Raw genomic sequence first — 12,867 nt, forward strand, 5'->3', positions numbered from 1 at the left:
TTGCGGACATTGGACTTTGTCTCTGGAACAATAGACAATAGACAATAGGTGCAGGAGCCAGCACTGTCAGCCAGCCCTTCGAGCCAGCACTGCCATTCAATGTGATCATGGCTGATCATTCTCGACAGTCCCGCCATTCCGGGAATTAACCTAGTAAACCTACGCTGCACGCCCTCAATAGCAAGAATATCCTTCCTCAAATTTGGAGACCAAAACTGCACACAGTACTCCAGGTGCAGTCTCACTAGGGCCCTGTACAACTGCAGAAGGACCTCTTTGCTCCTATACTCAACTCCTCTTGTTATGAAGGCCAACATTCCATTGGCTTTCTTCACTGCCTGCTGTACCTGCATGCTTCCTTTCAGTGACTGATGCACTAGGACACCCAGATCTCGTTGTACGTCCCCTTTTCCTAACTTGACACCATTCAGATAATACTCTGCCTTCCTGTTCTTACCACCAAAGTGGATAACCTCATACTTATCCACATTAAACTGCATCTGCCATGCATCTGCGTTTTTCACTGTATCTCAATATGTTGGATCTTCCCCTTTGCTCTATCTCTGGTACTTGAGTTTGGCCTGATGGTACTTGTGTGTGGTATATCTGAGCCGTTTGGACAGCGTGCGACACAAAGCTTTTCACTGTACCTTGGGACACGTGACAGTAATAAACCCAAGCTTAAAATTAACATCTACCAATGCAGTTTATGGCAAAGACTGACGAGGATGTTCGGATGCTGTGAAGCCCCGTCTTGAAGACTCTCAGCAACTGAGCCTCTACAGCCCTCTTGTGGGGATTATTCCAAAGATTGAATGTTCTCAGATTTAAGAAATTACTAGACCAAGCGTAGCACCCTGTCCTACCCCCTCCCCTCTCTCCTCAACCCCCCCTCCCCTCTCCCCCCCTCCCCCACTCCCCTCCTCCCCCACTCCCCCCTCCCCTCCCCTCCTTTTAAACTTAAAAATGTGAATAACTTTTAAAATATAACACCGATTTCAATAGAACTACCTGCATTATCACTAAAGTGACGATGGTGAGTAAGGTGGGCCTAAAATTGTCGCGCTATCGTGTACCGTTTTGGCTGAAGTTCAGTCACAAACAAGATAACAAACGAGAATTTTAGTTATAAAGATTTTGTTATAAATGGCACACCATGCTTACTGGAGACGGTGACCTCTGATTCTGAGTCCCATGTCAACTCTGCACCTTCCCTGGAAAGCACCAAACGGCTTTTGTATGTTTTAATGAGATCGCCTCTCATTCTTCCAAACTCAAGAGAGAACAGGATCAATTTTAGAAGGATGAGGGGGAATCTCATTGAAACTTACCGATAATGAAAGGCCTGGATAGAGGTGGATGCGGAGAGGATGTTTCCACCAGTGGGGGAGTCTAGGACCCGATGGCACAGCCTCAGAATAAAGAGAAAGGTGACGAGGAGGAATATCTTTAGCCTGAAGCAGTTCCTGACTCTGGGACTCAGCGGGTCAGGCAGCATCCGTGGAGGGAATGGACAGGCGGCGTTTCAGGTCGGGGCCCCTCTTCAGATCGACCAGTCCTAGTTACTTCTTCTCCCCTCTCCCGTCAGGCGAGAGGTAAACGTGTGAAAACGCACACCTCCAGATTCAGGGACAGTTTCTTCCCAGCTGTTGTCAGGCAACTGAACCATCCTACCACAACCAGAGAGCAGTGCTAGCTACCTCATTGGTGACCCTCGGACTATCTTTGATCGGACTTTACCAGGCACTAAACATTATTCCCTTGATCACGTATCTGTACACAGTGGTTGGCTCGATTGTAATCATGTATTGTCTTTTCGCTGACTGGCGAGCACGCAACAAAACCAGGCACTGTACCTCGGTACACGTGACAATATACTAAACTCAATGCTTTGTGTTGTGATGAGTTCGCAGGGAAGTGGAGATGTAGTAAATGGGCTGGCCACTGGAGGGCAGCATTAATCCAGAGGTAACAGCAGCAATCTGACCAAAGCCAAACCTTGAAAAAACATTTCACCTCTTGGAGTTTGGTGGAATCCCCAATCAATCAATGCAGTGAAGTTGGTGGCGCAGCGATAGAGTTGCTGCCTCACAGCGCCAGAGTCCCGGGTTCGATCCTGACTACGGGTGTTGCCTGTATGGAGTTTGTATGTTCTCCCCGTGACCTGCGTGGGTTTCTCTCCGGGTGCTCCGGTTTCCTCCCACATTCCAAAGACGTGCCGGTTTGTAGGTTAATTGGCTTCGGTAAAAATGTACATTGGCCTTAATGTGTGTGTGTGTGTTTGTAGGACAGTGTTAGTGTGCGGGGATCGCTGGTCGGCGGGGACACACGCGGTGGGCAGAAGGGCCTGTTTCCACACAGTATCTCTCAGCAAAACTAAAGCACGCGGGCAGGTTCCCTGCATCATCTCCACCGCTGCCCTCTGGCGATTCTCCAAACGCTGTTGCTAGAACTACAGCACTGAACCCGGGGGGTAATCCCCTTGCGGGCGAGCGGTGGATGTAATATTTCCAACCCCCCTTTAGCCTTTTGTTTAACGTCTTCTACAAACTTTATTTGCAAAAAACTTTATTTGCAAAAAACTTTATTCTGCAAAAATTCTCTGCCTCAGAAGGCAGTGGAGGCTAATTCTCTGAATACATTCAAGAGAGAGCTAGATAGAGCTCTTAAGGATAGCGGAGTCAGGGGGTATGGGGAGAAGGCAGGAACGGGGTACTGATTGAGAATGATCAGCCATGATCACATTGAATGGCGGTGCTGGCTCGAAGGGCCGAATGGCCTACTCCTGCACCTATTGTCTATTATCTAATACCAAATAAATTACTTTGAATGTGGACACAAGGAACTGCAGATGCTGGTTTACAAAAAAAAGTGCTGGAGTAACTCAGCGGGCCAGCCTCATTTCTACATTTGCAGATGAGACCCAACCCAGAGTATCACCCAGCCATGTTCAGTTTAGTTTAGAGAGACAGCACGGAAACAGGCCCTCCAGCCCACCAAGTCCGCACCGACCAGCGATCCCAGTACACTAACACTACCCTACACACACGAGTGCCAATTTACATTTATACCAAGACAATTAACCTACACACCTGCAGGTCTTTGGAGTATGGGAGGAAACAGAAAATCTCGGAGAAAACCCACGCAGGTCATGGGGAGAACGTACAAACTCTGTACAGACAGCACCCGTAGTCCAGATCAAACCAGTGTCTCTGGCGCTGTGAGGCAGCAACTCTACCATGTTCTCCAGAGATGCTGCCTGTCCCACTGGGTTACTCCAGCGCTGTGTTTTTATTTGCAGATGAGAATAATGTTGGACATAGATTTGATTCCAGACCTTCAGAACAACACATGTTGACGATGATCTCCAGGGCTGTCTGCTGGGCAGAAAGTAGGGCATCAGCAAGCCTCAGCTCCTCACTCCGCATCTAGGAACCAATAATAGTTTAGCAAAATCAATTCCAAACATCGCTAAAAACCTAACGACACTTCAAACTTCCATCACTATTTAATGTTATAGTTTAGTTTAGAGATCCGATGTGGATACAGGCCCTTCGGCCCACCGGGTCCGCACCGACCGGCGATCGCCCCGTATACTATCCTACACACTGGCCAACAGTTGCAAAAGCCAATTCACCCGCAAAACCCGCACATCTTCCGGAGGTGCCGCAGAGAAGCCTCGCGGTTCGACGGAACCCGCGGCTGGGGCCCGGGTGGGCGGCGTTGACAGAGAGGTCGTGCGGCGGTCAGTGAGGGCGCCGACCGACGGGCGAGGACGGGCCACGTGAAGTGAGCACGCCGCTACCGGGGGAAGGAACAAAGGCGGAACTGGCGTGGAGGGACCGCCGTGAGGGAGGGGGAAGAACAAAGGGGGGCCTGGTGTGGACGGACCGCCATGAGGGAGGGGGAAGAGCGAAGGGGGACCTGGTGTGGACGGACCGCCATGAGGGAGGGGGAAGAACGAAGGGGGACCTGGCGTGGAGGGACCGCCGTGAGGGAGGGGGAAGAACGAAGGGGGACCTGGTGTGGACGGACCGCCATGAGGGAGGGGGAAGAACGAAGGGGGACCTGGTGTGGACGGACCGCCATGAGGGAGGGGGAAGAACGAAGGGGGACCTGGCGTGGAGGGACCGCCGTGAGGGAGGGGGAAGAACGAAGGGGGACCTGGCGTGGGGGCACTTTGTAACTTTGTAAGCGCCCTTTACGTGGCGACTATTTCACTGTGACTTGTATTCAATTCAATGCAATTCAATCCACAGGTAATACACTGCCCAGATGGTGTACTCTTTCTGGGGTAAAGGTTGTCAGTGCACAAGGCTAATAGACATGGCCAGAAAACAAAATAATAAAGTGAAATAATGACGATTAAATTGTTAAACAAACTGCCGCGCCAAACAAGGGCACCGATATCAGAGCAGTTGTAAGAAATATCAAAAACGACACAGAGTGCTGGAGTAACTCAGCGGGTCAGGCAGCATCTCTGGGGAACATGGATTGCTGATGTTTCACTTAGTGCTGGAGCAACTCAGCGGGCCAGGCAGCATCTCTGGAGGACATGGATTGCTGACGTTTCACAGAGTGCTGGAGTAACTCAGCGGGTCAGGCAGCATCTCCGGAGAACATGAATAGGTGACTTTTTAGGTCGAGACCCTTCTTCGGACTCACTTGTCCATGTTCTCGAGAGATGCTGCCCTGAGTCGCAGAGTTACTTAAGCACATTGTGTTGCTTTTATTTTTGTAAACCATCATCTGCAGTTCCTGGTTTCTGTAGGAAACAACACCTGCCTTCTGTGCAAGTCCATAGTTATTCCCATTGGCAACAACAGGAAACACAGGTATTTAGTTCAAAGTGAAAAATCATTCATTATCCGCATCAACGTAACAATGCAAAACGACCCAAAGTATAATTTTGCAAGAATGCAGTGCACCTGTGTAAAGCTCAAGGGATATGAACGTTGCATTTTCCTTTACGATAAAAACGGTGTCCAACTCTGATCCAAATGCTTTGGGTATTTACAACTAAAAATACACTTGCTCAACCAATACAGGCACAAACAGCCCCAAGCTGAGAAATCTATACAGAGACTGAATCAAATGTATTGTAAATTCATATAAAATATCAATGCAGCTAGTTCAAATAGATTAAACTATATGAAAATTTATGCTGATATTTTATATGCTTTAAATTTTGAAACAAAGTGTACTTTGAAAAACTTGAAATGCTAGCACAATAAACGACGCCTGAAATGTTCTAACAGGTCGTTATATTTGATCATAGACTTAGCTGTCAGTGTGGGCCAGCTTGTGCTCATTTAAAATTACACACTCTACACTGACAAACTGCATCACTGAAATAAAATCTTGGCTTCAATCAAATTTCCTCAAACTCAATTGCAACAAATCTGAAATCATCATCATTGGTCCAAAAACGCTCACCAAATCCACCCAAAACTTCATCCTCAACATTGATAGTCTCCCAGTATCCACCTCCCCTCACATCCGGAATCTTGGAATCATCTTTGATCAAACCCTCTCCTTCGACAAACACATCAAACACATCACAAAGACAGCCTTCTTCCACCTCAAAAACATTGCCCGTCTCCGTCCATCCCTCTCCTCCACAGCTGCAGAAACCCTCATCCACGCCTTCATCACCTCCCGTCTGGACTACTGCAACAGCCTCCTCTATGGCGCACCCTCAAAAATCATCAGTAAACTTCAATACATTCAAAACTCCGCTGCCCGTCTACTCACCCACACCCCGATCCGTGACCATATCACCCCCGTCCTTTACAAACTCCACTGGCTCCCCATCCCCCAGAGAATCCAGTACAAAATCCTCCTCATAACCTACAAAGCCCTCCATAACCTGGCCCCATCCTACCTGACCGACCTCCTCCACAGGCACACTCCCACCTGCACCCTCCGCTCTGCTGCTGCCAATCTCTTATCCCCCCACATCTGGACCAAACTCAGATCCTGGGGGGACAGGGCTTTCTCCATCGCTGCTCCCACCCTATGGAACTCACTACCCCAAACCGTTAGAGACTCCTCCACACTCACCACATTCAAAACATCACTGAAGTCTCACCTGTTCAGTACTGCCTTCAACCACTGAAGGTCACCTCACCTTCTGCCTCCTTTCTCTGTTCGTTTACTTATTTACTTATTTATCTATTTATTCATTTCCCTATGTTCTCTAAATCTCTGTAAAGCGTCTTTGAGTATATGAAAAGCGCTATATAAATAAAATGCATTATTATTATTATTATTATTATCTGTCTAGTTACAGAATAAAATTAACTATTGTCTCTTACTAATTATAATAGTAGCTGTTAGCAACTCATGAAAATGGGAAACGCAACTGTTAGAGCTGAGGAAACGACACCATTTTATTAGTGACGTCAATTAATAAATTGATGTCACAGTGGTTCAGCTGGTCGAGTTGCTGCCTCAGTTCGATCCTGACTACGGGTGCTGTCAGTGTGGAGTTTGAACGTTCTCCCTATGACCGTGTGGGTTTTCTCCGGGAGCTCCCGTTCCCTCCTTCATCCCAAAGACGTGCGGGTTTGAAGGTTAATTGGCCCTCTGCAAAATGGATGAGAAAGTGAGATAACATAGAACTAGCGCGAACAGGTGATCGATGGTCGACGTCCAAAACCTGTACGTTCTCTGGAGTGTGGGAGGACACTGGAGCTCCTGGAGAAAGCCCACGTGGTCACGTGGAGAACGCATGAACTCCGTACAGACAGCACCCTTAGTCAGGATGGAACCTGGCGCTGCAAGGCAGCAACTCTACCGCTGCGCCACCGTGCCGCCCGAGGGCAGATACGTCGGTGCGTTAAATAGCGTGCATCACAACGCGATTTTCACAAGGCACTTACAGGCAGGAAGTCCAAAATGTCTTCACTTGTGACGTTTGCCGCTTCGCTTTGTGGCGATATTTCCTCCAGATTGGGAGCACCGTTCTCACGAGTATCAACCATTTCCTCCTCCATTCCGGTCCCTGCCTCGGCCTCTGGGGTCGCTCGCGCCTTCTGACTGAGCGTTAGAATCGTCCGGCTGGCGTTCCTGTCCAAGGTCTCCCCAAGAATCCTGATCAGGGCGTTGATGGTCTCTGCCTGACGGCTGCAGGGGACGACACTCTTCACGTTCCACACGGTACCTGCGGGGGGAAATGTTATTTACAATCGTTGGAAGTGTGCGATAAACCACGACGCTGGAGTGTGGCAAATCACCAGACACCAGCGTCCCTCGTCACTCACGGTTACAGAGCCTGCAGCAAAGGGCTGCATCAAATTACACTTTTCATTCATTAACCATTCAAAATGCACGAACTTGGGGAATATATAAACCCTCTGCAGCCAAACATGCACATGTTTTCTTTTTCAAGAGAGAGCTAGATAGAGCTCTTAAGGATAGCGGAGTCAGGGGGTATGGGGAGAAGGCAGGAACGGGGTACTGATTGAGAATGATCAGCCATGATCACATTGAATGGCGGTGCTGGCTCGAAGGGCCGAATAGCCTCCTCTTGCACCTATTGTCTAATGTCTATGTCATGAGCAGTGCATTGCTTTTGCAGCATGTTGCAACATTTAGCATTGATGAGAAAGAGAATTTTCCAGCTGCTTTAATCCCAATTTTGGTGCTTTCCCGCAACTAAATCAACAATGTGCAAATATAAAGTAAGCATTTAAGCAGTTAAGTTTATTGTCACGTGTACCGAGGTACAGCGAAAAGCCTTTGTTCACTGCACCTCGGCACACGTGACAATAAACTAAACTGTAACAGTGCTTCATTTATATTGTGCCGATCTCACTTCTACCGTGCTTTATATTTAAGCATTGTGTTAATACCCAAGATAGACACAAAGTGCTGGAGTAACTCAGCGGGTCAGGCAGCATCCGTGGAGAAAAGGAATAGGTGAGGTTTGAGGTCGGGAAAGGTCCCGACCCAAAAACGTCACCAATTCCTTCCCGCCAGAGATGCTGCTTGACCAGCTGAGTTACTCCAGCACTTTGTGTCTATCTTCAGTGTAAACCAGCATCTGCAGTTCCTTCCTACACGCGCGTTAATACCTACACCTGAACCCTCTCTTTTCTCCATGTTGGTCTGCCTTCACATTTCTGAGATGATTCACTGTTTAAACAGGCTTTAGCGAAAATAATAGCTAATTTTTTTTTCTCCAATTAATCCAACTCAAGTGTGGGGAGAAAATGTGTGTTCTTCTTGACACGGTATAAACCTCCCCGTTACCTATTCAATGGGATACTTCTCATGTGGTCTTGATGCATTTTGGCTTGTGATATTAAAAAATACATTCCAAGGACTTTGAAAAGAGCATAAAAATAAATTAAGAGCATTTATTATATCAAATCCAATAAACGAACTGAATAAGGGTCCAAACCCCAAAACATCACCTATCCATGTTCTCCAGAGATGCTGCCTGACCCACCGAGTTACTCCGGCACTCTGTCTTTTTTTGTAAACCAGCACCTGCCGTTCCTTGTGACAAGCGTCAATGACATCTTTTGTAGATCAGGTAAACTCTTCCTCCTCCAGTTAATAGGATGCAAAAGCCCGGATTAGTCAACAGATCCTACTGCACAAAATCTTTTCTCAGCTTTTTTAGTTTTCGAGATACACACTAACACTGTCCTGCACAATTTAACCAAAGTCAATTAACCGACAAACCTCTACGTCTTTGAAATGTGGGAGGAAACCAGAGCACCCGGAGAAAACCCTCGCAGGTCACGGGGAGAACGTACAAGCCTCGCACAGATAGCACCCGTAGTCAGGATCGAACCCTGGTCTCTGGCGCTGTAAGGCAGCAATTGTTGTGCCACCGTGCTGCCCTAAGCTCTCCTGGTTAGCACACACTGAAAGGAAGCATGCAGGTACAGCAGGTAGTGAAAAAAGCCTGTGGAATGTTGGCCTTCATAACAAGAGGAGTTGAGTTTAGGAGCAAAGAGATCTTTCTGCAGTTGTACAGGGCCCTAGTGAGACCGCACCTGGAGTACTGTGTGCAGTTTTGGTCTCCAAATTTGAGGAAGGATATTCTTGCTATTGAGGGCGTGCAGCGTAGGCTTATTAGGTTAATTCCCAGAATGGCAGGACTGTCATATGTTGAAAGACTGGAGCGACTAGGCTTGTATACACTGGAATTTAGAAGGATGAGAGGGGATCTTATCGAAACGTATAAGATTATTAAGGGGTTGGACACGTTAGAGGCAGGAAGCATGTTCCCAATGTTGGGGGAGTCCAGAACAAGGGGCCACAGTTTAAGAGTAAGGGGTAGGCCATTTAGAACGGAGATGAGGAAAAACTTTTTCAGTCAGAGAGTTGTGAACCTGTGGAATTCTCTGCCTCAGAAAGCAGTGGAGGCCAATTCTCTGAATGCATTCAAGAGAGAGCTAGATAGAGCACTTAAGGATAGCGGAGTGGGGAGAAGGCAGGAACAGGGTACTGATTGTGAATGATCAGCCATGATCACATTGAATGGCGGTTCTGGCTCGGGGTCGAATGGCCTACTCCTGCACCTATTGTCTATTGTCTAAAGCTTTTGACTGAACCTCAGTACACGTGACAATAAACTAAACTGAACATTTTCTTTGCAGGAAGGAACTGCAGATGCTGGTTTACACCGAAGATAAACACAAAATGCTGGAGTAACTCAGCGGGACAGGCAGCATCTCTGGAGAGAAGGAATGGGTGAAGTTTCAGGTCGAGACCCTTCTTCAGACACAAACAGACTCAGGTAAACATTTTGTATGCCTGAACAGATGACAGGGAAGATTTTAAATTCCTGTGTTACCTGCTACAAGCGTCCTCAGCAGCAGATGGTCTGTCGTATCTCCTGAAGACAGAAGCACCATCTCCAACACCTGCAGAACGTGGGGAGCAAAGGCGGCCAAGAGCTCGGGATTGTCTTCAGTAACAGTCTGCAGGCAATGAGCTGTGGGTGGAAGGCACAGATTTACCTCCGTTACATTCAGCCTCGCACAGAGAAAGGCAACACATAAACAGAAAAGAAAGTGCTGTGACAAAGCTTTTGTTCATTTCAATTTAATCCAAATTTCAGCTGATTTAGGCGAAATGGCAGAATGTATAATTGAAGATTCTGGATTGGGATTGGAACAACAACACTGCACAGGGGCAGGTCACAGCTAACAATGGTCCGTTCCCTTTATAATCGTGACTTTTTTTGCACATCTTCCATAAATTTGTCCGTGTTTTTTTTTTTTCCTCCCTCTCCCTCTCTCCCTCTCTCCCTCTCTCCCTCTCTCCCTCTCTCCCTCTCTCCCTCTCTCCCTCTCTCCCTCTCTCCCTCTCTCTCTCTCTCTCTCTCTCTCTCTCTCTCTATATATATATATATATCTTTCTATATATATCTCTCTATATATCTCTCATTTCCCTTTCCCCTGAATCTCAGTCTGAAGAAGGGTCTTGAGCCGAAACGTCACCGATCCACATTCTCCAGAGATGCTGCCTGACCCGCTGGGTTACTCCAGCACTTTTTGTGTTGAGTTTGTTGGATGATACGGTGACATCATATTCACAACTGCTGTAAGCTTATCACGGCTTATCTGTACCAGCATCTGCAGTTATTTTCCTACACGGCTTATCTGTGGTAAGCTCACATCTTGTAGGGTTTTGTTATTGCAGCTCATCGGAACACAAGTTCCGACCTTTTTCATTTTTTAAAAATCCCACTGCGCTTCTAAGCTTTTCAAATGTGGACACACTTTATACCACTAGATGGCTCCAAATCTCACCAGGTCAATATTTCAATTTCTTACATAAAACTACATAAGCACACCTCTAAATAAAACCTCTCACACCTTCTGTCTTTTCATCTCTGGCCTTTGTCCACCATCTGCCTATTAAAAACCACCCACACCGATATCAGTCTGAAGAAGGGTCTCGACCCGAAACATCACCCATTCCTTCTCTCCAGATACTGCCTGACCCGCTGAGTTACTCCAGCATTTTGTGTCTATCTTCACTTATAAACCAGCATCTGCAGTTCCTTCCTACACCTATATCAACTATTCCCTGCCAGGCTTTGACCTGCCCTGTGCCTCCTCTCATCCAACTTTCCCTCTTCCCCCCCCATTTACAGTCAGTCCGAAAGGATCTGACCCAAAACATAACCTTCAGTCTGAAGGAGGGTCTCGACCCAAGATGTCACCCATTCCTTTGTTCCCCAGAGATGCTGACTGTCTCGCTGAGCTACTCCAGCATTCAGTATAAACCAGCATCTGCAGTTCCTTCCTGCACATTATCTGTCCATGTTCTTCAAAGATGCTGCCTGACCCGCTGAGTTACTCAAGCACTTTGTGTCCTTAATAAAAAGACTCTGCTAAGTGAATTACATTTTCTACTTGTTGCTAAGATATCGTTTAGGTGGTTTTAAAATTTCTCTGAGCAGCAATACAAATTTCAAACTTCAACCTTGACATTTCACTGTTGATTCTTTTATAAGCGCATGGATACCTTTTCTCATTTCCGAGAAAGATGTGACAGTGTTCGTGTAATACACTTCATGTAGCTGAGGTTTTTAATCCACCTTCAGGGATTTTTAAACTTAGTTTAGAGATACAGCGTGGAAACAGGCCCTTCAGCCCATCGAGTCTGCAATGTCAACACCGCAGTTGTACAGGGCCCTCGTGAGACCGCACCTGGAGTACTGTGTGCAGTTTTGGTCTCCAATTTTGAGGAAGGATATTCTAGCTATTGAGGGCGTGCAGCGTAGGTTCCCTAGGTTAATTCCCGGAATGGCAGGACTATCGTATGTTGGAAGACTGGAGCGACTAAGCTTGTATACTCTGGAATTTAGAAGGATGAGAGGGGATCTTATTGAAACATATAAGATTATTAAGGGATTGGACACGTTAGAGGCAGGAAACATGTTCCCAATGTTGGGGGATTCCAGAACCAGGTGCCACAGTTTAAGAATAAGGGGTAGGCCATTTAGAACGGAGATGAGGAAATTTTCTTTCAGTCGGAGAGTTGTAAATCTGTGGAATTCTCTGCCTCAGAAGGTAGTGGAGGCCAATTTTCTGGATGCTTTCAAGAGAGAGCTAGACAGAGCTCTTAAAGATAGCAGAGTCAGGGGGTATGGGGAGAAGGCAGGAACGGCGTACTGATTGTGAATGATCAGCCATGATCACATTGAATGGTGGTGCTGGCTCAAAGGGCCTACTCCTGCACCTATTGTCTATTGTGGAGTGATCCTAACACACTAACACTATCCTACACACACTTGGGGCAATTTACAATTATACAAAGCCAATTAGCCTACAAACCTGTACATCTTTTGAGTGTGGGAGGAAACTGGAGCTCCCAGAGAAAACCCACGCAGGTCACGGAGAGAACGTACAAACTCCGTACAGACATCGTCTGTAGTCAGGATCGAACCCGGGTCCGGGGCGCTGTAAGGTAGCAACTCTACTGCTGCGCCACCGTGCCGCCCTTGTTTTTCCCAACAAATCAACATATTTTAAGAATTTAAAAAAACTCGGGACAGATTTCATACGAAATATGAAGAAGGGTCTTGTTTCGAAACATCACCTATCGATGATCTCCAGAGATGCTGCCTGACCTGCTGAGTTACTCCAGCACTTTGTGTCTATCTTTGATATAAACCAGCATCTGCAGTTCCTCGTCATTCCATTTTCATACAAAATCCTTTGCAATATTTAAGAAATGGAAAGGAGCACTCTGCCCAATTCTCCATTTCACCCATGTTCATCAGCGAACATCACCATGGGGCATCAACTAATCTCCAGACTGAAGTCGCCATCTGGCATGACTCAATGAAACGCTGGCTAACATTTCTAAAATAACTTTGGAAAGTGAAAGCAA

At 46.9% G+C, this 12,867-nt stretch overlaps 1 protein-coding gene across 1 annotated transcript in view; it reads right to left on the reverse strand.

Annotated features, from left to right (window-relative positions):
• Positions 1-12,867, reverse strand: part of heatr3 (HEAT repeat containing 3) — a 40,653-nt gene that overhangs the window by 12,767 nt on the left and 15,019 nt on the right. Inside the window, exons 6-8 of the mRNA XM_078401640.1 lie at positions 9,815-9,961; positions 6,885-7,165; positions 3,338-3,428 (exon numbers count right to left, since the gene is read on the reverse strand). Coding sequence (XP_078257766.1) covers positions 3,338-3,428; positions 6,885-7,165; positions 9,815-9,961 — 519 coding nt within the window. The remainder of the gene's footprint in view (positions 1-3,337; positions 3,429-6,884; positions 7,166-9,814; positions 9,962-12,867) is intronic.

This window comes from Rhinoraja longicauda, chromosome 6, assembly GCF_053455715.1.
Source record: "Rhinoraja longicauda isolate Sanriku21f chromosome 6, sRhiLon1.1, whole genome shotgun sequence".
In the NCBI taxonomy this organism is placed as follows: Eukaryota; Metazoa; Chordata; class Chondrichthyes; order Rajiformes; family Arhynchobatidae; genus Rhinoraja; species Rhinoraja longicauda.